Source organism: Onthophagus taurus, chromosome 7 (genome assembly GCF_036711975.1).
Source record: "Onthophagus taurus isolate NC chromosome 7, IU_Otau_3.0, whole genome shotgun sequence".
Lineage (NCBI taxonomy): Eukaryota > Metazoa > Arthropoda > Insecta > Coleoptera > Scarabaeidae > Onthophagus > Onthophagus taurus.
This window is the reverse complement of record NC_091972.1, coordinates 33,473,657-33,495,285: the sequence shown is the minus strand read 5'-3', so window position 1 is coordinate 33,495,285 and position 21,629 is coordinate 33,473,657. Positions and strand designations below refer to the sequence as shown.

The 21,629-nt window shown below is 35.6% G+C and overlaps 1 protein-coding gene across 1 annotated transcript; it reads right to left on the bottom strand.

Annotated features, from left to right (window-relative positions):
• Window positions 1-38: 38 nt before the first annotated feature.
• LOC111418788 (synaptic vesicle glycoprotein 2C-like) lies at window positions 39-20,991 on the bottom strand. Its single transcript, XM_023051460.2, has 8 exons — window positions 20,837-20,991; window positions 20,536-20,763; window positions 20,252-20,482; window positions 15,399-15,561; window positions 14,793-15,261; window positions 14,364-14,737; window positions 5,373-5,750; window positions 39-5,320 (listed from the first exon to the last, which is right to left on the bottom strand). The coding sequence occupies exons 2-8, from the start codon at window positions 20,624-20,626 to the stop codon at window positions 5,140-5,142; spliced, it is 1,887 nt and encodes a 628-aa protein (XP_022907228.1). The 5' UTR covers window positions 20,627-20,763; window positions 20,837-20,991; the 3' UTR covers window positions 39-5,139.
• Between the last annotated feature and the right edge of the window lie 638 nt (window positions 20,992-21,629).

The window sequence follows — 21,629 nt, the reverse complement described above, 5'->3', positions numbered from 1 at the left end:
TATGTTTTAAACATGACAGTAATAAAAATAAAAGTAAATTTCCATGAAGCAAAATTTATTAAACATTCACAACAAATAAACAACAACATTTTGATGAGTTAACTGTACAAAGATAGGTAACATATAGTATTGTTTTTTATGTTTATTGAAATCTTGATTGACTTTTAGTTTTATGGACGACGGATATTAATGATATGCTATATCGATTTGACGTTTATAAATCACAATTTAGATTTTTTAAAATTGAGACTATAATTATAATCATTAATAGAACAATCTAAGGGTATAATTTAATAAAAACTTGTCTTAACGTTGTATTACAAGCAGAACTGGGTAAAAGGAAATGAAATACTTAAAATATGTGTTAAAAATTTAAATCTTCAATCTTTTGTGACCTTCGAACTATTCTCACCATTTTTATATAAGCTATTTGAGAGTCATTAAGTGGCATTTGTGTATCATTTTGCAATTCATAAGTCATTTGAAATTACTAACTCATTCCCTTCAGTCTCACAGGAGAGAATTAATAAGGTTTGCGAATTAAACCTTGTAAGTTACATCTAATGTAGACAATCTGACTATAATTCCAACAAAATTTACGATGTTAAGTCATAAAATAACCATTTGATTAGGTTAGAAGATATCATTTGCACCTCCTTTGCTTTAAAATCAATTTTGGTTGTGTTGGTATACAAGGAGCGATTACATTTAAAGTAGAATTCGTGCTTATTTCTTAATGAAATCTGCTCAGTAAAACTTTTGTTACTTCAGGTCCTTTAATTGGGCCGTTACACTTTTTTTTATTGGCTTATTCGATAGTTTAGCAAAACTAAAGACTTCTATAATTTTTTATTTTTCAAACAAATCTTCAGTTTTTCCAAAAAAAGAATAATGAAAATTTGAAACAACTTTTGTGTCGTCACCGTCGTTTCGCACGCGGTTGGTTGAAATAAAAATCAATAAAAGGTGCATGAGCGAGATGCCACGAGAATCTTATGCGCTAGAAGAAGAGATCCGAGCGATGCACGTTTGTGTCTTCTTGATCTTACGTGAAAACCTCCTAAACGTCACCAAAGCTTTTATAGAGGGGATTTTGAATTTTAATATTAATTATTGTAAAAATTTAAAAAAAAATTAAACAATTTTAGGATCTGAAAATGTTACCAATCCTTCTATTTATCAATTTTTTTAAAAACGGTTTTTCTATTCGATTGAGGGTAACTGCCCCATTTAGTCAAAAGTATTTTTATATTAGACATGCATTTTTCTTACACGATTATTTAAGCAAAGCTAATTTAATATAAAGAAACAGTATACATATAGCTGTTAATTAATACATTTTGTTTTTGACCCAAGGCATTTGTAAGCCATCTTCATCCTCTATATCTTCACCACTTCATTTAGTCCACAAGAAAGTCTCCAACGTTCTATATCGCAATGATTATTAAGTCTCACGCAGTGTAAGTGTGTAACACATGTTCTTGTTTCTAAGGTTCTCCACTAATACTCCATGCGCCGCTGGAAATATTCGCATTCAAATATAAGTATCTAAATGCTGACCAGCATTCAGTGTCATCCCTTCGTCTTACATTCCACCATACGCCTCACCCTAGCATCCAGCATCAACATTGTATCGAATCGTGAAATCATTCTTATTCTCATGAACTTATCGTTTGACTTTCGCAAACTCCGGAACCTGTTCACCAGTACTCTATCAAGCACTTTTCCCAGCACAAATACCAAGTAACTAACGTTATTCCAACATTCTTCTTCTGCAAGCTCACACTTGATTTGTTCTATTCATCTGGAAATTATCATCTGGAATTAATTATACCAATTCACGCAAGTTTTATAATTCTTCTACACTTTTTTCAAGATGGCACTTGTTATTGCCATATGGGTTACAACACACATTAAATTTTTCTGTATTAATACTATATTCATCCGATTACTTTCTTCTGATATACATATGAGTTCATAAACAACAATCGTTATATTTGCCATTAATTTTCGGCCAGCAAAAAATCTTCAGCCGGTATGTATTTCTTGGCATTGATGATTTGGGTACGCTAACTATTAATCTCATTTTTATCGTTAAATATATTTCTTTAATGGCTATAAACGGAGGAAAGATTCTAGAAGATGCGAAACCCTTCAGGTCTACTCGGTCAAGGGCTCGGCTCAGCTCGATCGATAAAAGTCGAGAAGAAGATTCGGTTAGAAGTGGTTAGAAGTTAGAATACGACACGCACAGTTAGAAGACAGAACGCACAGAAGAGGCAGAGAGAAGACACATTGTGGTGAAGGTCTTAAAGTAAATTGTTTAAAGACAAGTTGAGATGAACATCTTAATTTGTAATAATAAACTAGTTTAAAAAAGGTGGGGCTTTTGGTCTTTATTTAAATAAAACCCCCACATAAATGCTAAATGTAAAGTACTTCCAAAGAGATGGATTCTGGCACTTAAGATTGACAAATCGAAGGTTATCTTTACTTAACAAGTCTTTGGATCCGGAACCACATGTTGCATTTCTTTATTTTGTATCATTTTATGCCAAGCAGTGAATTTCCTGTATTTTCTGCATACTGATTGAAAGATTTTAGGACAACTATACTTTGGAATATCTTACATTTGCATCACAATTGCTTTGAAATGATTGCACAGGCCTACGATGAAAAAACACAAAGGAATTGATAATTAAACTTTATGTACTTTTTGCTGATTTAAACAATTTTTATCACGGTACATTTTTTTGCTGTGTTTTACAACTTATCTCCATAGTTCTTGGTCAACAAGACGAATACACAAAGTACCCATGTTTTATCTGTAAGTAGCAAGCCATAGCTAGCATGCTAAGATTCAACATTGGTTCAAAAAAAATAGCTGAAAACACAAAATTTTCAACTTGGCACCATGAATGTGATTCGGAAAAGCTTAATTAACCCAAAAATTATGAGTAACAATACTTTAACATTTCCTCTGCATATCAATTGGGTGTAATGAAGTAGTTTGTTACGAAAGATGGCGATTTATTCAGATACCTATGCAAAAAGTTTTGTTTATTCGATGCAAAGTTGCAAGAGGGAATCTTTACTGGTCCAGATATTATTATAAAGCTATTTGAGACTAGCATGACACTAATGAAAAAAGAAGCTTGGGTTGCCTTCAAAGATGTCGTTAATAAATTTCTGGGTAATTACAAGGATCCTGACTATAAACTTCACTTCCTTCACTAACGTGTAAGATCCTGTTCAACAAACATTTAAAATCAGTCAGCGAAGAACAGGGTGAAAAGTTCCACCAAGCATGCTCGCTGACTACTATTTACACTAGATAAGCCTGAGATGGAACTTAAAAGAATAACGCCAAACAGAAGTTTCAATAGAAAAAAATTGACGGAATCTGAAGGAACCAGCGATGTTGTTAGCGTTGAACCCAAGTATAATACATTTATAGATTCGATGATCCTCCCCGATGGATAAGTTTTACAGATGTCTTGTTGATGTGTTGGATCTCCACAGTAGGGTTCTATCATGTTAGTATTTGCTCGCTGTCGAGCTTGATGCAAATTGTTGATAAGTGAGCCTCGCGAGTACCATGTTGAAGAGTATGCATGGTAGTGCATCACCCTGGCGCAAACCTTTTTTCATTTTGATTCTTGATGTTATTTCGTCCTGTATTCTTACAACATTTTCCACCTCCAGTGTTTGTTCTACTAGCAGAATTAGGTGCAAAGGTGTATTAAACTCCACCTTTATGGTCTTCATTAAAAATTTCTTGTAGGTCATAGGCACTTTCAAAATCGATGAACAAATGTGGGCTTCGATGTTAAATTTATTTGTCTATTCGAAAATCTGTATTACAAATAATTGGTCGTTTGACTAACTCTGCGTGCAGTACCTGCATTATCTATGATCTTTTCGGAGTAGGGTTTTAGTCTTCCATATAGGATAATAGGTAATATATCGTAACCTAAGTACGAAAGCTTTCACGGTCGGTGTTAATTGAACTAAAATTAGAACTAAAACTAGAATTACCACTGACACTTCGAACCAGTTTCTGAAGAAGGTTGCAACATGGCATCCGAAACATCAAACCTTTTCTTAAAAGACGCACGGCAAAACCCGAAAGTTTCTAGTGTTAGTTCTAATTTTAGTTCAAATATCATAACCTGTTCATTTTACCTAATGCGTTTGAGCACTTAAATCAAATGTTAACGTATCTTGAACTAATTGTAAGTTGAATCAAGTATGATATCATCATTTTTACCTTGCATTAGCTCTATGTTTTAAAGTCCAGCTTGTGTCAGATATCGTACAATGAGTTATAACTCTCATAAATTAGATATGGTCGTATTGAGTTATTCCAAGTGTATGACGTAAAGATACTTGAGAATTTTTGCTCAGCAAATATCAAAACGATATTCTTGTGTGTCTTAATTCAAAGAATTTTAATGGAACTGCTCAATTTTTCTGAAAATCAAGATGGAGAATATTTGCTTATTAATCTTCCATCTTTTGAGAGATAACAAGATAAAAATTTACAAAACCTTTCTTTCACGTCAAAAAGATTAATTTTTGTATGGTTTTACCCAGCTCTGCTTATACACATAATAAAAAGGGATACTAAATTTGCTACCTTTGTTATCCATATCACATTTATCCTTCATTAACTTCATTTATACCTTGTAAAAGCATGTATGATAGGAACCTACATGTTCAATTACGTGATATGTTTACAAGCCAAAGATAAACACTTAATTCGTATGTGTTTTAATAGAAACCAAAAAGAGATCTAAAATCTATTGCACATGCAATATGATTATTTTTTTGCCGCCTTATTTTGATTTACTTATAAATTACAGAGAGGTACCGAAGCATGATTGTGCAGACACTATTTTTTTAATACAAATATGGACGCTCAGTTGCATAATCTCGACTATATTATTCGATATTTCAATATATTGTGGCCAAGTATAAAAGGGTATAAGGAGAATAATTCCTTTATCTCGGTTTTCATCATAAAATTAATACTTAATAATTTTAAAAACAATATCACAGATTACTAATTGTCCTCAAACGAAACGATCTTACGATCCTCATTTCAATCTTTTCTTTTACTTACTCTTCCTTGTCATTTTAAAGGAGGATCTTACTGTTATCTTGTAATTTTCCAGCTAAAGGAATTCCAATGAGAGCAAAAGTCATTGTGGTTACACCAGAAGCTATTACAGACACCTGGGATAAATAATTGTAAAGTGAAATTGCGAATAATGTTGTAAAGTGATAAACGCTGCATAAAATTCCGTGAGCTGAACATCTAAAATTTATTACGAAATCAATTTTTTACCTTAAACAATTAAATTATTTACCTTAAATTACATGGAAATGCCTCGATAGTTACCACAGTAATTACATTAAGAACACATATCATTAAAACTTTGAGGATCCCACATACGATTAGAACAGCAGTAAAATTGGTTAAGAAAAATATTCCAATCGATGTTAAAAATATTAAAACAAACATCACGATTAAAACCGCTGGGCGTTTTGTAGCTTCCAATAAAAATCCAGTTAAACACAAAGCTAGTAACATTGGACTTGCCCAAGAGACGGTTTCTTGAAATAAATCCTCCAAATAAATGTTGTAATCAAAATTGGTCATGCAGCTTGATAAAAGCGATACAAAAGTGTTGTTTATCATGTTGCAATTGATAAAATGTCTTTCGGATAAATCAGTATCAAAAAATCTGCAATCAAAAATAAATTAATTTTAATAAATAAAAGAAGTTAATTAGATAAGATTTTACATATATAATATTTTGATTATAAGAAGAGAACCCCTCAACCGATATTGGCGAACAATATCTCAATTCTATATTGCCCGAAGTGAAATCTCTTTGGAATTCCACTAAAATGTCAAAATATTGCGGAAGCACAGTTTGTTGAAGGTGTGAGATATCTGCCAAAAAATTAAAGAGTGCAGGTGAAAGTGATATTAATTTGTAAAAATAATAATTTGGCTACTGGTTCGTTAATTTTATTGCCGTGTTCTATGCTATCTAGAGCGTTGTAGTGTGCCATAAGTGCCATTCTAGAGTAACTTTTAGTCATACTTCAATGCTAGGCTTGGGCTTAAAAATAAATGTTACATGCGAAAAGTGTGACAATATTATTGATTTATTAGAAATGCGTATGAACTGAATAGACGAATAGTATTAGCAATGCGTTTATTGATAATCGGTATGAATGGATTGATCAAGTTCTGTGCCCTAATGGATCTGCCTTGACCGATAGATCAAACCGTTTATAGAGCTGCTGTGAACACAATTTCGGTCGCCACTCGCTCGGTGTGTCAAATTAGTATGGAGGGAGCAGTGAAAGAAGAGAAAGAAAGTAGTAACTGACTGTCTCTGGCGATGGGTCTTGGAGGAAACGAGGACTTACATCGCTTTTCGGCTTAGCTTCTTTAGTTGGCTGGCATACCGGAAAAGTTGTCGACATCATCGTCAAATCTAAGTACTGCAAAAGTTGTGAAACTTGGGAAAAGAAAAAATATAGCGCAGAGTATGCGGAATGGCTTGAAACGCATAAGACAGTTTGTCAGTCAAACCATGAAGGTTCTGCAGGAAAAATGGAAATAGACTCAGTAATTGAGATGTATGAACGTTCCCTTAATCTGTATAATCCAGGTGACCCTAGATACCATTTGTGCTTGGTGTAAGGGAGAGAACCTCTCAATAAACCCGCAAAAGACAATTGTTGTGCCCTTCACCAGGAAACGAAAGTTGGATGGACTAATCCACCCAACTATCTAGGAGTAATCCTAGACAAAACCCTGTTATGGAATGGACATTTGCAGTCTTTGTGGAAAAAATTGGGGTCTTACCCCTGAAAGACTATACTGGGTGTATGTGACTATGGTTAGACCTATGATCACATACGGAGCAGCAGCCTGGTATAGGAAAGTCCGACAGACGTCAGTTATCAATAAACTTTCACAAATTCAATGAGTAGGCAATCTCTGGTGCGATAAGCACAACGCCAACTCTAGCAATGGAGGTTCTACTTAGCCTATCTCCTCTGCATTTCCATATAGAGAAAGTGGCTAGAACAACCATTTACAGATTTAAGCAATATGCTCAAAACTGTTCCGACATGTCCTACTACTGAGCTGCGGAAGACATTATTAGCACTGATACTGTGCTATCAATGCCGTCAGATTTGGGGGTATCACTATCAGTGATTAATGCTCGATACCAGATTGTATTGCCTAAGCGGAGTCCTGGATGGAAAATGAAAATTCTCTGGTTCAGGCAGACATTTGCTTGTACACAGACGGATCAAAAACGCCTGAAGGGGTCGGAGCAGGAGTATACTGCCAGACACCTCGAATTAAGCAAGCTTACAGCCTGGGTACGTACCGTACTGTATTCCAGGCGGAAGTATTTGTTATTGATATGGGTGCTAAAATCCTTCTTGAAAGAGGGGTGAAGAACATGGCAGTACGAATTTTCTCAGACAGTCAAGCCGCTCTCCAGGCGCTGCAAGCCGTGAAAACGGTGTCGGCTCTGGTTAGTGATTGTAAGAGAACATTAAACACACAGAGTTTCTCTAATCTGGGTCCCGGGTCACTCTGGGGTTGCTGGCAATGAAGCGGCAGATAAGCTAGCACGAGATGGCAGCGCTGAAGCGTTTGTGGGGCCGGAACTAGCAGTTGGTGTATCATTTGCGATGGCCAAATATAGAATTGGACTGTGGGCTGAAGAGCGACTTCACCTACTGTGAACCAGTTCTCCTGGAATGAGACATGTTAAGGTGTTTATTAACATTGCCACTGTCAAACCCGGGAATATTTTAGGACTTGCCCGTAGTAGCATGAAAGTTCTAATGGGTGTTTTTACTGGGCACTGCCGATTAAAAGCACACCTGAACTTGTTAGGTTTAGCCGACGATGTTGAATGCCGACTATGTGCGGAGGAAACAGAAACGGTTGAGCATGTTTTACGCCACTGCCCTGCCGTTAACCGTATCAGATTCTCGATTTATGGGTCGAAGTTTATCTCGCCAAAAGATCTGAATGGCCTTTCACCGAGCAAGGTATTAATGTTCGTTAAGAACATTGGACTGCACGGTGAAATTTGATAACGATATCTATCGGGGTACAATAGATCCTTAGGGTCGCGGTGCAAGGTTGGTTGGTCCGCCTACCCGATATGTATTCTATGTAATGTAATGTAGTCTGTATAATGTTAAATACATTCCTTACACCGGCGAAGACGACAGTAGAAATTTTAAAGGACTTATAGATACTCAATCTTATGAAAATACTGTTGTACAGAAAAAGGAATGCATCGATCATGTGGAAAAACGCATGGAAACTCGATTGCGTAACGTTAAAAAATCAAAAAGAGGTCTTGGTGGAAAGGGTAAATTGACTGGTAAACTTATTGACGATTTAAGTAAATATTATGGGTTGGCAATTCGGCGCAATCCTCATTCAATAGAAGATATGAAGAATGATATTTGGGCAACTCTATTTCATAAATTATCAACAGACGAGAAGCCTCAATATGGCAAATGTCCGTCGGGAGGAGATTCGTGGTATGCGTGGCAAGGAGCTTTTGCTGAAGGAGTCTTACATAATTATAAACATCCACCAACAATGAAACACTCAAAATAGCAATGAAAGCTTTAATTCATTAGTTTGATCGATCGCTCCGAAGACCAAATCAAGCAGTAAAAATATATTGGATTTAAGTACAGATATTGCTGTTAGTATTTTTAACGATGGACTGAGTGCAGTTTTTAAAATAATGGAGCTTATGGAAATAACAACTGGTTATAACTTACAATTTCTGCAATGTCTAAACTTTGACAAGAACTTTCGTTTTCTATTCTAGGTTATGATGAAAATTAACGACTTCAAGAAGGCTGGGAGAATCAATAGTCATCATTAATGATTTTATGGAATGTTAAAGCATTCTTCTTCATCTCCACATGAACGATGCTGACACAGCGATAAAATGTTGAAGGAGGTGCAGGCTGATACGTAATCAATGTAAGCGATGTTGCGTTTAAACCATAGATAATTTAGGAATTTCGTTTAAATCCTTTCAATTCTGGTAATATATATTTCATATTGGGGAGTCCAAATAGAGTTGCAGAAGCTTAAAACGCCATGCACATACGGAACATACAATCTTCTTATAGCATAAATAATTGTAAAATTTTGCATAACTCTCATAATGAAGCCAAGCAAAAACTCTATCAATAGTGGCCGTCAAACGTTAGTTTGACATCAAATGTGACGCCTAAGTCCCTGACCTGGGTCAGTCTGCGTATAGTACTATCACCCAGGCTATAACCGTATCTGATCATGCTTGCTTTTCTTGTAAAAGAAATAACATTACATTTTGCAGTGTTCAGTGTCAAAAAAATTCATCTGCAATAAAGACGTAGCGCATCAATGTCGCGCTGTAGCCTTGAGCAATCCAAAGGTGAAGAAACGCGAGTAAAAATTTCTAAATTATCAACATACATCAAACAATGATAATGTTTAATTATTGAAAATATATCATTGATATAAATATTAAAGTGAAGAGGTCCTAAGAGACTTCCTTGCGGTACCAAGGAAATATGACCATTGATATTCAGAGGACTGAGCCAGCACCTATGTCACACCACTTGCCAGCTGACCGGACGTGGCACATGGTGTGAAGTAGTGTGCAGGCTCCTCGTTAACTGTAGTGGATTACAAAAGCTCAAAGGATATAGTAGTCCTCTTAGATCACTTAAAAAAGGTGATTTTTTATGGTATTCTCGGATTGTTAGGCAACCACATACACATGTATGTATATGTAAACATATAGTTAATAAGAGATAATGTAATGTGAGGTTATGTTAATTCAATAATAAAACGAGTAAGAGTTGTCCCGCGTTTTATTAAGAAGATTAAGCCTTTTTCAATCGTCTTTAAGCGTGCATCTATCAGGTTATGGGCCCAGATCGCGCCTATGTGAGTAAAGGACGATCAGTAGAAGAGAAAAAGCGAAAGTCGATTCGACCGGAACGTTAAAAAAAAAACTAACCTAAAAAAAAATCGAACCTCGTCACAGACGATCACGTTGTTCTTTTTTGATTTATTGGTTATCACGGGAATTATGGCTAGCTCCAGTTTACCTGCTGTGGAAAAGCTAACAGGTCAGGAGAATTATAACACGTGGAAGTTCGCTATGCAAGCGCTTCTTGAGCACGAGGACTTATGGGGATGCGTCATCGGAAATTCAACGTATACCGCTGATATTAAAAGGGTGACAAAAGCTAGAGCAAAAATAATATTATCGGTAGATCCAATCAATTACAGTCACATACAAGACACCAAAACAGCACAAGAGGCTTGGGATAAATTACAATCTACATTCGAGGACTCAGGCTTAACAAGAAAGGTTGGTCTCCTCAGGCAGCTGGTTACTACACGGCTTACAAGTTGTAAATCGACTGCAGAATATGTGAATACAATCACGACGACCGCACACAAATTAAATAGTTTAAATTTTAAAGTGGGCGAAGAATGGATCGGAGCGTTGTTGTTGGCAGGCCTACCTGAAGAATATAAACCGATGATCATGGGTTTAGAGAGCTCCGGAACCCCAATAACAGGTGACTCAATTAAAACAAAACTTTTACAAGATGTCAACCATACGGAAGATGCTGAGTCGGCGATGTACGTACAGAAAAAAGGTTCTTCATTCAAAAGTTTTCCCGAGAAGAAAAATAACAAAAAGGCCATACGATGTTATGCTTGTAACAAATACGGACATTACGCTTCGGAATGCAAAAACAAGTCGAATAAACAAGAAGGGGAAAACAATCCTAAGAGTAAACAAAAGGCATTTTTTGCTCTGTACAGTTCTGTTGAGTTAAAAGAAGACCAAAGCTGGTATTTAGATTCATGCGCTTCATCTCACATGACACCGCATGCTGAACTAATAGAAAAAGCACAATTGCATACCAGAACTGAAGTGATAGCAGCTAATAAGTCAAAATTACCTTCCGAAAGCAAAGGGGAAGTATTTATTCATACCTCAGAAGACGATGAAGATGTCATTGTCGCGAAAAATGTACTACACGTACCTGATCTTGCAGTAAATCTCCTTTCAATCAGCAAAATAGTTCGTAATGACTATAATGTTATTTTTAACAAAACAGGATGCAACATAATTGACAAGTCAGGCAAAGTAATAGCAACCGGTACAGAAACTGGAGGAATTTACAAGTTAAATACCAAAGAAGTAAATGGGGAATCTGCTATGATTGCGACTTGTTTGGGAAACATTTGGCATCAACGCCTGGGACATTTAGGCAGAAAAGGGATGCAACTGTTAATGAAAGGTCTAGCCAATGGATTAGATGGGATGGAAATAACAGAAGATACATGTATTGCGTGTATTAAAGGGAAACAAGCAAGGCTCCCTTTCAGTTTTAGTGGGAAACGTTCAAATAGCATACTGAACTTAATCCATTCTGATTTATGTGGTCCCATGGAAGAAACCTCAATTGGCGGAGCAAAATATTTCCTAACCCTAATAGACGATCATTCAAGAAAGGTGTTTGTTTATTTCTTAAAGGGCAAATACCAAGTTAAAGAAGTATTTTCAGAATTCAAAACTATGGTCGAGAATCAAACTAACAAGAAAATAAAAACTCTTCGCAGTGATAACGGTAAGGAATACGTAAACCATGATTTAAGAAATTTGTTGCAGAAGGCTGGTATCCGACATCAAACTACAGTACCATACAGCCCTCAACAAAATGGTCTTGCCGAAAGGATGAATCGTACCATCGTAGAACGAGCCAGGTCAATGCTGATAGCAGCCAAATTACCTACAAAGTATTGGGCTGAAGCAGTAAATACGGCAGTCTATCTAATAAATAGTTCACCCGCTTTCGCCACAGGCCGTACACCAGAAGAATTATGGTCAGGAACGTTGCCAGATCTGTCGAATTTACGAGTTTTTGGTTGTCCTGCTATGGTTTATATACCGAAAGAAAAGCGTCAAAAATGGGACACAAAGTCTGAAGAATTGATCTTCATGGGTTATTGTGAAGAAACCAAAGGTTATAGACTTATTAACCCTGTCACACGGAAGATAACAAAAAGCCGAGATGTGATTTTCTTAGAAAATGGAAAACATCCAGAAAATTCGGATCAGAGGTTACCAATGAAGATAACATTCCAACAAGAAAAGGAAGAAGAGGAAGGACAGAATGAGGTCAACGCGGAAAATAGTGAAACCGAAGAAGAAAGAGAAGAAACGGACGAGTCATATACACCAAATGAAGTATCGAAAGACGACTCGGAGGACCAGGCACAAGTCAAAGTACACGAGGTTCGAAGGTCTAGTAGACAACCCAAACCAAGGCTTATGGAAGACTTTGTTACATATTTCTCCTTAAGGCAGGATGGTGAACCCAGTACTGTTGAAGAAGCACTAAAAGGATCAAATAAGGAACAATGGTCAGAAGCAATGAAAGAAGAAATCAATTCCTTATTAGAAAATCAAACGTGGGATGAAGTGAAACCACCAGATGACAGAAAATTACTAAAAACAAGATGGGTATTGAAGATAAAAAGGAATCCTGATGGTAAAATAGAAAGATATAAAGCGAGACTAGTTGTAAAAGGGTGCAATCAAATAGAAGGCATCGATTATACCGAAACATATTCACCCGTCGTAAGATACAACTCGATCCGATATTTACTCTCCTTGGCTGTTAAATATGATTTGTCAGTGCATCATGTAGACGTAACGACAGCATACCTCCAAGGACCGTTAGATGAAGATATCTACATCGAAATTCCAGAATTTCTAAGATCATCGAAAAATGAACATAAAGCACTAAAATTAAAGAAAGCAATGTACGGATTAAAACAAAGTGGGAGAGCTTGGAATAGGAAGTTATCTGATGTTTTGAATAACTTGGGTTACAACAAGTCAAACACAGATCAATGCATTTTTTATAAAGGATCAGGCGATAACATGATTATAATTGCAATTTATGTTGACGATATAATGATCCTAGCAAATGATGAAGGAAAAATCAAGAAATGTAAGATTGAACTACAGGAACACTTCAAAATAAAGGACCTGGGAAAGGCCAGTAACATATTAGGTATGAGAATAACCAAGAACAGGAATTCTGTTTCTATCGATCAGACTGGTTACATCCGAAGAATTCTTGAAAGATTCAATATGGAGGATTGTAATCCAACCGCTACACCTTGCGACCCAAACCAAAAGCTAAATGATGAAATGAGTCCAAGCAGTGTGAAAGAGAAAGAAGCTATGGCGAAGATACCATATAGACAAGCTATAGGAGCTTTATTCTTCCTTTGTCAGGTCAGCAGGCCAGACATAAGCTATGCGACGAATCTGGTCAGCAGATTTTGTAACAATCCTGGACTACCACATTGGAATGCAGTTAAACGAATTTTTAGATATTTGAAAGGAACAACTGAATTAAAATTAACTTTCAATAAGAGTTCAGATCAGTTTTTGGAAGGATACAGCGACGCTGATTGGGCGAACCACTCGGACAGAAAGAGCATCACTGGATACATATTTAAAATGCAAGGAGCAGCAGTTTCTTGGTCCACAAAAAAACAAAATACAGTCGCTCTTTCCACCACCGAAGCAGAATATATGAGTTTAAGTTCTGCATGTCAAGAAGGAATCTGGTTAAAATCACTAATATCAGAACTAGACCCAGATTATGCCAAAGAAGAAACTATCATCTACTGCGATAACAAAGGAGCTATAGATTTAGCGAAAACAAGTGGCTGTCGACAGAGGTCGAAACACATTGATGTTCGCCACCATTTCATACGCGAAAAAATCGATCAGAAGGAACTAACTATCCGACATATAAATACCGATGAAATGGCAGCAGACAGTCTCACCAAACCCCTCTTCAGGTCAAAATTTATTTTTTGTAACAATTGTTTTGGATTATGTTAAGTTTTTTTTGAAATGTTAATGATTAACAGTAATATATGTTTAAGGGAGGGTGTTAGGCAACCACATACACATGTATGTATATGTAAACATATAGTTAATAAGAGATAATGTAATGTGAGGTTATGTTAATTCAATAATAAAACGAGTAAGAGTTGTCCCGCGTTTTATTAAGAAGATTAAGCCTTTTTCAATCGTCTTTAAGCGTGCATCTATCACGGATGACATAGAGTTGATCAAAATCGGTTGAGAGGTTCTCTTGTTATAATCAAAATACTATAAATTCCTATCTAATTGAGGGTTAGAAAAATTGGGGGTTAACTTCATATAGGTAATAAATTTTACCTGCAATCTTTAATTGTAGAGTTTTCAAAATAAGTAATTGACGATTTAACATTGGAAAATTCAGCTCCTTCAAAAATACAATCGAAAAACTCGACATGACTGAATTCCATGTGCCTGAACGTTACATTCTTGAACACTGTACCCGTATATTGGACGTTTTCTATGGTACTATTAAAAACAGTTCCGGTATAGTTTTCGTTGATCACGTGCTTTTTAAGCTCGGTAAACTGTGCATCGTTTATATCTTTTATAACTAACGTTGAATACGTTGATATACCCATGTATAAAACCGACATTAAAAAATGACAAAGCAATAAAGTTACTGTTGACTCGAAATATGACGGTGATAAAAGTCTTTGAAAAGTTTCTTTTAACTACAATTACAAGTCATTTTAATTAAAATTACTTTTTTAAATAATATTAACTTACCGTATCATACATAATTCTTAAAGCATTTCTTGAAGAATTATTCGGTCTCTCTCGATAAGCACTTCTCCCAGGTAATTCCAATTCGGTTAATCCATATTGAGTTCGAGATTTATTCATTTTGTGTAATTTTTGGTAAACTTCGAGTGCTTCCATTTCTCGAGCGGCTTCTAAAAGATATCTGGGAGATTCGGACATAGTTGAAATAAAAATTGATCCTATAACTATTGGTAAAATATTTAAAAGTAAAAATTTATGCCATGAACTCCAATGTTCTTTATTGTCGGAAACGATTTCCGCCCCGTTACTGGGCAACGTTAAATGGGCGATAGCTGAGGTTAGGAGGGCTCCAGCTGGCCAAAAAGAATATAAAAGACTCATATAGCGGGTTCTGGTCGCTCTTGGACAAGTTTCAGCTAAATAACTAAACGCTAAAGGCATTACGCCTGCTATTCCTAAACCAGATCCAAACCTACAACAAAAGTAGTTTTTGCTTTTGGTATTATCATTTTATTCATTGCAATTAAAAAATGCAGCTAATTCGAAGAAATATGATTAAAGCTGGTGAGTTTTTAAAAGCGATTGTTAGGATAAAGCTTATGTTAATACCTTGCAGTCATAAAAGTTCCGTAAGTTGGCATTACAGTTGACACTGTTGAAAAGAGACCGCCAACAGCTAAAGCGCTGATCAAACCACGTTTTCTTCCTACTTTATCGCCTAAAAATCCCCAACAGAGAGCTCCAATTCCCAACGCTAAGTGAGTAATCGAAACTGCAAGTAAATAGAAAGTTTTCAATTAAAATATATTTTCAAACAATTTTACAAAAGTTATGTAAATATGGTGGATTCCCTGTTTGCAATGTATACGATCTTAAAAGGAAGTGAACGCAGAGTGTAAAATTCTTATTAGACAAGGAGACAGTCTTTGCCCGTTTATGTTTCATCTCCTAATATATCTTGAAATATGAGGTACGTGATGACCACCACTAAAGTTAGCATGATGTGTTATGCAGATGATAAATAATCACAGGAACAGAAGACGACCTACAACGACAACTGCATTATATCTTTCATGTAAGCAATAATCTCCAAATGGCAATTTCCATTGATAAGACCAAGTCCATCACTACTGCAAGAGATCCGGTCAAATGTAAACTCGTGACCGATGATAAGTCAATTGAACAAATCATGCAACTTAACTATTTAGGCGTACATATATCTAGCTGGCTTGATTCAGTGAAAGACTTGAGGAACCAAATTAACAACGCATCAGCAGAATCAGGGTGCTTAAGAGATACAATTTGGTCAAATCCGTGTATGCGAATAGAGGGCAAAGTTCTAATATACATGTAAGATGTGTATAAAACCGATAATGACATATGGAATAGAAGTGAGAGTAAAAACAAACGAAACCAAGAGCATGTTATGAGTAGCCCTGATAAAGACATTGAGATTAATAGTGGAAAAAACAAGAGTAGACAAAGTGAGAAACCGGGATATTAGAGATCAATGCAACGTTCCAGACATAGTGAGATGGGGAAGACAGCGGAAGAGGCAATGGGATCACCACGTGGGTCGTATGATCGACAACAGACTTCCGAAATCCGTGCCTGTAAATAACTCTCTCGAATCAAGACCACTTGGGATGGCGAGATAGCTGGCGTTCGATATCTCAGGAAATGGCTCAAAGGCAACAACTTGAGAATTATATGAGAGCATCTACCAAAGCAAGCAGAACATTTCATTCGGTTGTTGAGAGAGTTCGCGAAGCATAAGTTATGGGTTTGTCAAATCCAATTTTTCCTTGGCTTATTATTGCAGCTATTGCAAAATTTGATGCATCGGTTGTAATCACAAAAGGTTTATTTAAATCGGCATATCTAGTATAAAAGATTTTTACATTTTTTTGACTTATTCGGAACCGATTATTGATTATTGAAAAGCTTGCTTAACCACTTGCTTTGAGACGATTTTCATGATGTTGAAGAGATGTAGAAAATATTACAATGTCATCCAGATAGACATGACAGATATTATCGTTAAGGCCACGAAGAATATTATTCATGGTTTAATTGATTATCTTCTGGCATAAATAAGCTCCCCTGGTCTCTGATTGGAATAGTTCAGTTCTAAACAGCTCTTGATTTCCCACCATGTAGATAATGCTTGGCAAGTATTCAAACATTGAGTCGCAGTAACTAGTCTCGATTTAATTATCTTAATATGGAAAGCGATTATCGAGTTATCAGTAGATTTGCATAACGTACAACGTTCTTCCCAAGCCTCAATAAAAAGAAGTAATGTTATCATCTTTCCATCGAAGTTTGGGGTTGCATTGATTTCCACCTGGGGTATACGCTCTTGTAAACGGATGAATCATGTTTACAGAATGTGTTAGAATATTAGAAGGTGGATTTTTGATAATTTTACATAAAATCCTTAGAACTACTTACGTTCGTGCTTGCATTTGGTTTCTTCTTTGTTTCTTCGTGGTTTCTTAATCTATGATCAGTATTCTACAAAATGTGATCCGATCCTAACGTCGTAATTCCTCGGAAATGTCGATGTTCGGAATTCTTTGTTTTAATCTAACAGGTACAAGCACAAACACATCCGAAAATTTTTATTTAGTCGGTCAAGATATCCTGCTGATTGCGCAAGATTAGGTTGTTGACGTTAAAGTCACTTTATTTTACAGTGAAATTAATTTTTTTATTTTGTTTCTTCTGAACAAACAATTCTAGTAATAATAATAATAATAATAATAGACTTTATTGCCAAACCACACAGCAATTACAGAAATAAAACAATATAATATAGCAAGATAATATAACCAAAAATAAAAACAATAAATGATTCGAAAGAAAAAAAAAAGGTACAAAATAAAACTATCTAAACACAGAGAGCTATTATAGCATAGTGGGGCAAGCAATTCACGAGGCGCAGATTCAGGAAAATAAAATCCTGTTCTTCCATCTGGACCTTGATAACAAAAAGAGGTATTAAACATTAATAATTGAAGACGTAACAAACACAAAACCCAAAAAAAAAAAAATTAAATTAGTTGTAAATAATAAACTAATTAACTAAACTCGATTCCGTGACATGCGCAACGCAACTCGATATCGGGACCCCTTGCAACAGAGAAGCACACTGACATCTGAATAATCTTTCAAATAACCGAGACCTGAACGTCGATACACTTAACTTCCTATCAGCCATCGAAATAAGATTATAGGATTTGTAAACATGGTATGAGAAAGATCTCTCAAACAAACCCGTGCGATGGACAGGTGGAGAAATAAAGGAAATAAACCTAGTCAATCGATTATGAACGTTACTTCTAAAATTAATCTTCCTATATAAATAACTTGGAGTCTTACTCAACATTAGTTTATGATAAACCACTAATGTCTGAAGCACTCTTCTGTTCCCCATCGACAACCATCCAGCGTCAACTAACTTATGAGATATCTTATCATATTTTCGTATGCCATAAATAAAACGTAAACAGCAGTTTTGAATTTTTTGGATTCTATTTGAATCAAAAGCAGTTAACGCTGGATGGTATACAGGAACCATGTAATTAAATTGAGACAAAACAAGAGCATCGCATAACATCCGCTTGACATCTATGGGTAAGTAAGACCTATGCGGAAAAAGTAGCCTGAGGGCGAAATAAGCGTTTTTAACATATTTACTGACCTGAGACGAATATCTAAAAGAACTATCAATTTCCAAACCAAGACTTTTATGACTATCAACTACAGGTAATTTCGTACCATTCATGACAATACCAAAGGGCCGAGCCACTTTTGAAGTGAATTTTGTATTCCCAAAGATCATGACCGCCGACTTATCAGGATTGATCCTCAGACAGTGTACAGTGGATGCCTCATAAACACAATGGAGATCAGTATTGATGCGACGAATAGCCTCCCGCCATTGGGAGGGATGAAAGGAGTGAACCAACTGCGTATCATCCGCGTAAACATACTGTGTACCATGTTGAATCCGATCAAAAAGATGAGCTGTATAAATGGAGAACAAAATCGGTCCCAGAATAGAGCCCTGTGGAACCCCGGAGATAACCTCACGACACTCAGATGCCACCCCATCAATAACAACCGACTGTGATCTACCATTCAGATATGCACTAATTAAGTTTAGAGCAGTCGAATCAAAGCCAATTGACGAAAGAATCGACAAAAGAATGGTATAATTCACAGTATCAAATGCACGACTAAAGTCTAGCAGAGTGAGAATAGCAACGTTACCCTGATCAATCGCAGTAATCAGCTCATCCATAAGCGCCATCATTGAAGTAGTAGTACTAAAACTCATTCTAAAACCTGATTGAAATTCCGGAAGCAAATTAAATTCATGAAGATATTCCACAAGTTGCTGTTTTAGTATCTTCTCCAGAATCTTTGAAAAAGCTGGCAATAAACTAATAGGTCTCAGATGACTAAAACTGGTAGGATTTTGATTTTTAGGAATAGGTTTAATTAGAGCATGCTTCCAAATGTCCGGAAACCTCCCCTCTGCAATACAGACATTTAATATATGTGTGAAATAAGGTAAAATGACTGGACAGGCAAGCTTAATCATATCGGCGCTAATACCATCACTACCCTCAGAACATGACCTTAAATCATACACAAGTTTCTCGACCAAAGTAGGACAAACAGTAGAAAATTCAAAAACACCTCCATTATTAGGCAAACTAGTATAAAAATCCAAAACCGATTGATCAAGAGGCATTGAATCAAGAATATCAGAGATACTCTTAAGAAAGTAATCATTCAGTTCATTAACATTTTTTAAAGCCCTTATTAATACCAGATACTGACTTCTTTTTCAAACTAAGTGACCCTAGTTTAAACCACAATTGTCTTCTGTCACGCATATTACCAATATGACGAAAATAAGCTCTTTTCTCTGCCTTCACAGTAAATGCCGTTAAGTTCCGCAGAGACTTATAATAGTCCCATCTAGCGGAAGACGGATTCTTCTTAACGTTCGCTTTCGCCTTATCTCGCAATGAGATCATAAATTTTAAGTTGTGTAAATTTAGTCGTGGCAGAAGTAAGACTAAAGCTAAAGCGTCGAGATGTGAAACAGATACATAAAGAAGCATTTTTGAAAAAGCGATTAAGAGTGCTAATTTTCAAGTTTAGGAACAGATGTTAAAATTGAAATCAAATTTTAAAAATCCACCAAGATCTTTCTATTAGAACTAGAAAACGATTTGTACATCCAATTAAACACTGAAATCTATTTTTCAATTTGATACAAAAACAATTTCTTAATTAACAGAAACTATGTAGTAAGTCTACTTTTGGTACATACTGAAATTCTCTAAGAAACACTTGAAAATTGTTATTACGTTTCTTTTCCATTGTTTAAATCAAAATTTACCTAAATACACATAAACATGTTAATGTCAATGTACTCTTACCCAACCATTCTCTTCGATGATCATCCAGACATAATTGTAACTCAGCCGCAGGTAATATATACCCCAAGAGTGATAATTCCGAAGCATCAGCAATAACAGCAAATCCCAAAGCAATACACAGCAATAACTGAGCTTTTCCAGCTGCAGCTTGCGATATTGCATCTTCATGAAAACCAACCAAAGCATCTCCACCATTACTTGTCGTTCCAGAACTTCCCCTATTAGTCACCACTTAAATAACAAAATGAATCAAAAAAAATTTTAATATAAATAAAATAACTTACCTCTAAACCCAGAAGAAGATCCATTTTGAGGGTTTTCCAGACTGGGTACCAAACAAGCCGATTCTTCACACATTTTTTCCTTAGTATTCATAAATTAAAATTCGTTGTAAATTTCAATACTCATTTTTTTCTTTTAGAATAACAAGTTGAGTGTGTTGAATGTAAGTCGTTATAGTTGCATTGTTTGTGCATGAAATGTCACAGGTAATTTAATCTAAGTTAACCGTCCTTAAAACGAGTTTAAAAAATGATAATAATTGTATTTGTTGACGAGTTTTTAAATGTTTTCCAACAAACTTACCGGTATCCTGTTCGGTAAACCCATAAAAAGGTTGAAATCAGAGCATCTCTGTCACCTACACGCGCTTACTGCCGGTCTCTATTGATCTTGGCGTTGAAAAGGGGCATCGGTGAAGGGGTCAATCGATACTGAATACCATCAGGTTGCACTTGATGTGGTTGTAAACTTTACATACACAACTTGATTAAATGGATTTATAATTTGATAATGCCTGAAAGCTTTGTAATTTAATTTATTTTCTTTTTATACGCAATAAGATTTATGTCCTATTAAATAAGTTTTTTTAATATTAAAAAGTTTAACATTAATCTTTAAGGTGAATATGTTCAAAAATCTTTTCAAACTGTTGGACATATTGCTAAAAAATTTTCAGTTTTCTGATTTCTATTGAGTGTAGGGCATTCAGGTTAATTTCTACCATGTGTTTTTTGAGTATCATTTTTGTGCTTCCATATATTTCCCTTTGAATGCTATCTTTTTAGGATCTTTTAGTTACACAGAAATTGCAGTTTTATTATTGACACTATGTGCTGTTTATTTGCGTAAAGTATTTTGCGCTGTAAAATATGCTCTCAACAAGAATATCTATATTTTGTATTCGTAATATTTTATAAATACGAGAAATTATAGTTCTTGCAGTGGCACCTTCTTGAGAATATCGTATAAAGACTAAATACGAGAGTTGAGATTGGAAAAGTAAAGGAGGAGTACCAAACAAAATTAAATTAGAAGCTGCTCGACTTTTGAGGGAGTATTTTGAGAGTTCTCTGAATGGAGAGCCGAAACAGGAAGC

What these genes read in the sequence shown, in the direction of transcription:
- LOC111418788 (XM_023051460.2), bottom strand. Translation starts at nt 20,626, where the DNA reads ATGAATACTAAGGAAAAAATGTGTGAAGAATCGGCTTGTTTGGTACCC. An exon ending in ATCTTCTTCTGGGTTTAGAG is followed by an intron (nt 20,483 to 20,535) that starts GTAAGTTATTTT and finishes TTGTTATTTAAG; the next exon opens with TGGTGACTAATAGGGGAAGT. An exon ending in GCATTTCCATGTAATTTAAG is followed by an intron (nt 5,321 to 5,372) that starts GTAAATAATTTA and finishes AATAAATTTTAG; the next exon opens with ATGTTCAGCTCACGGAATTT.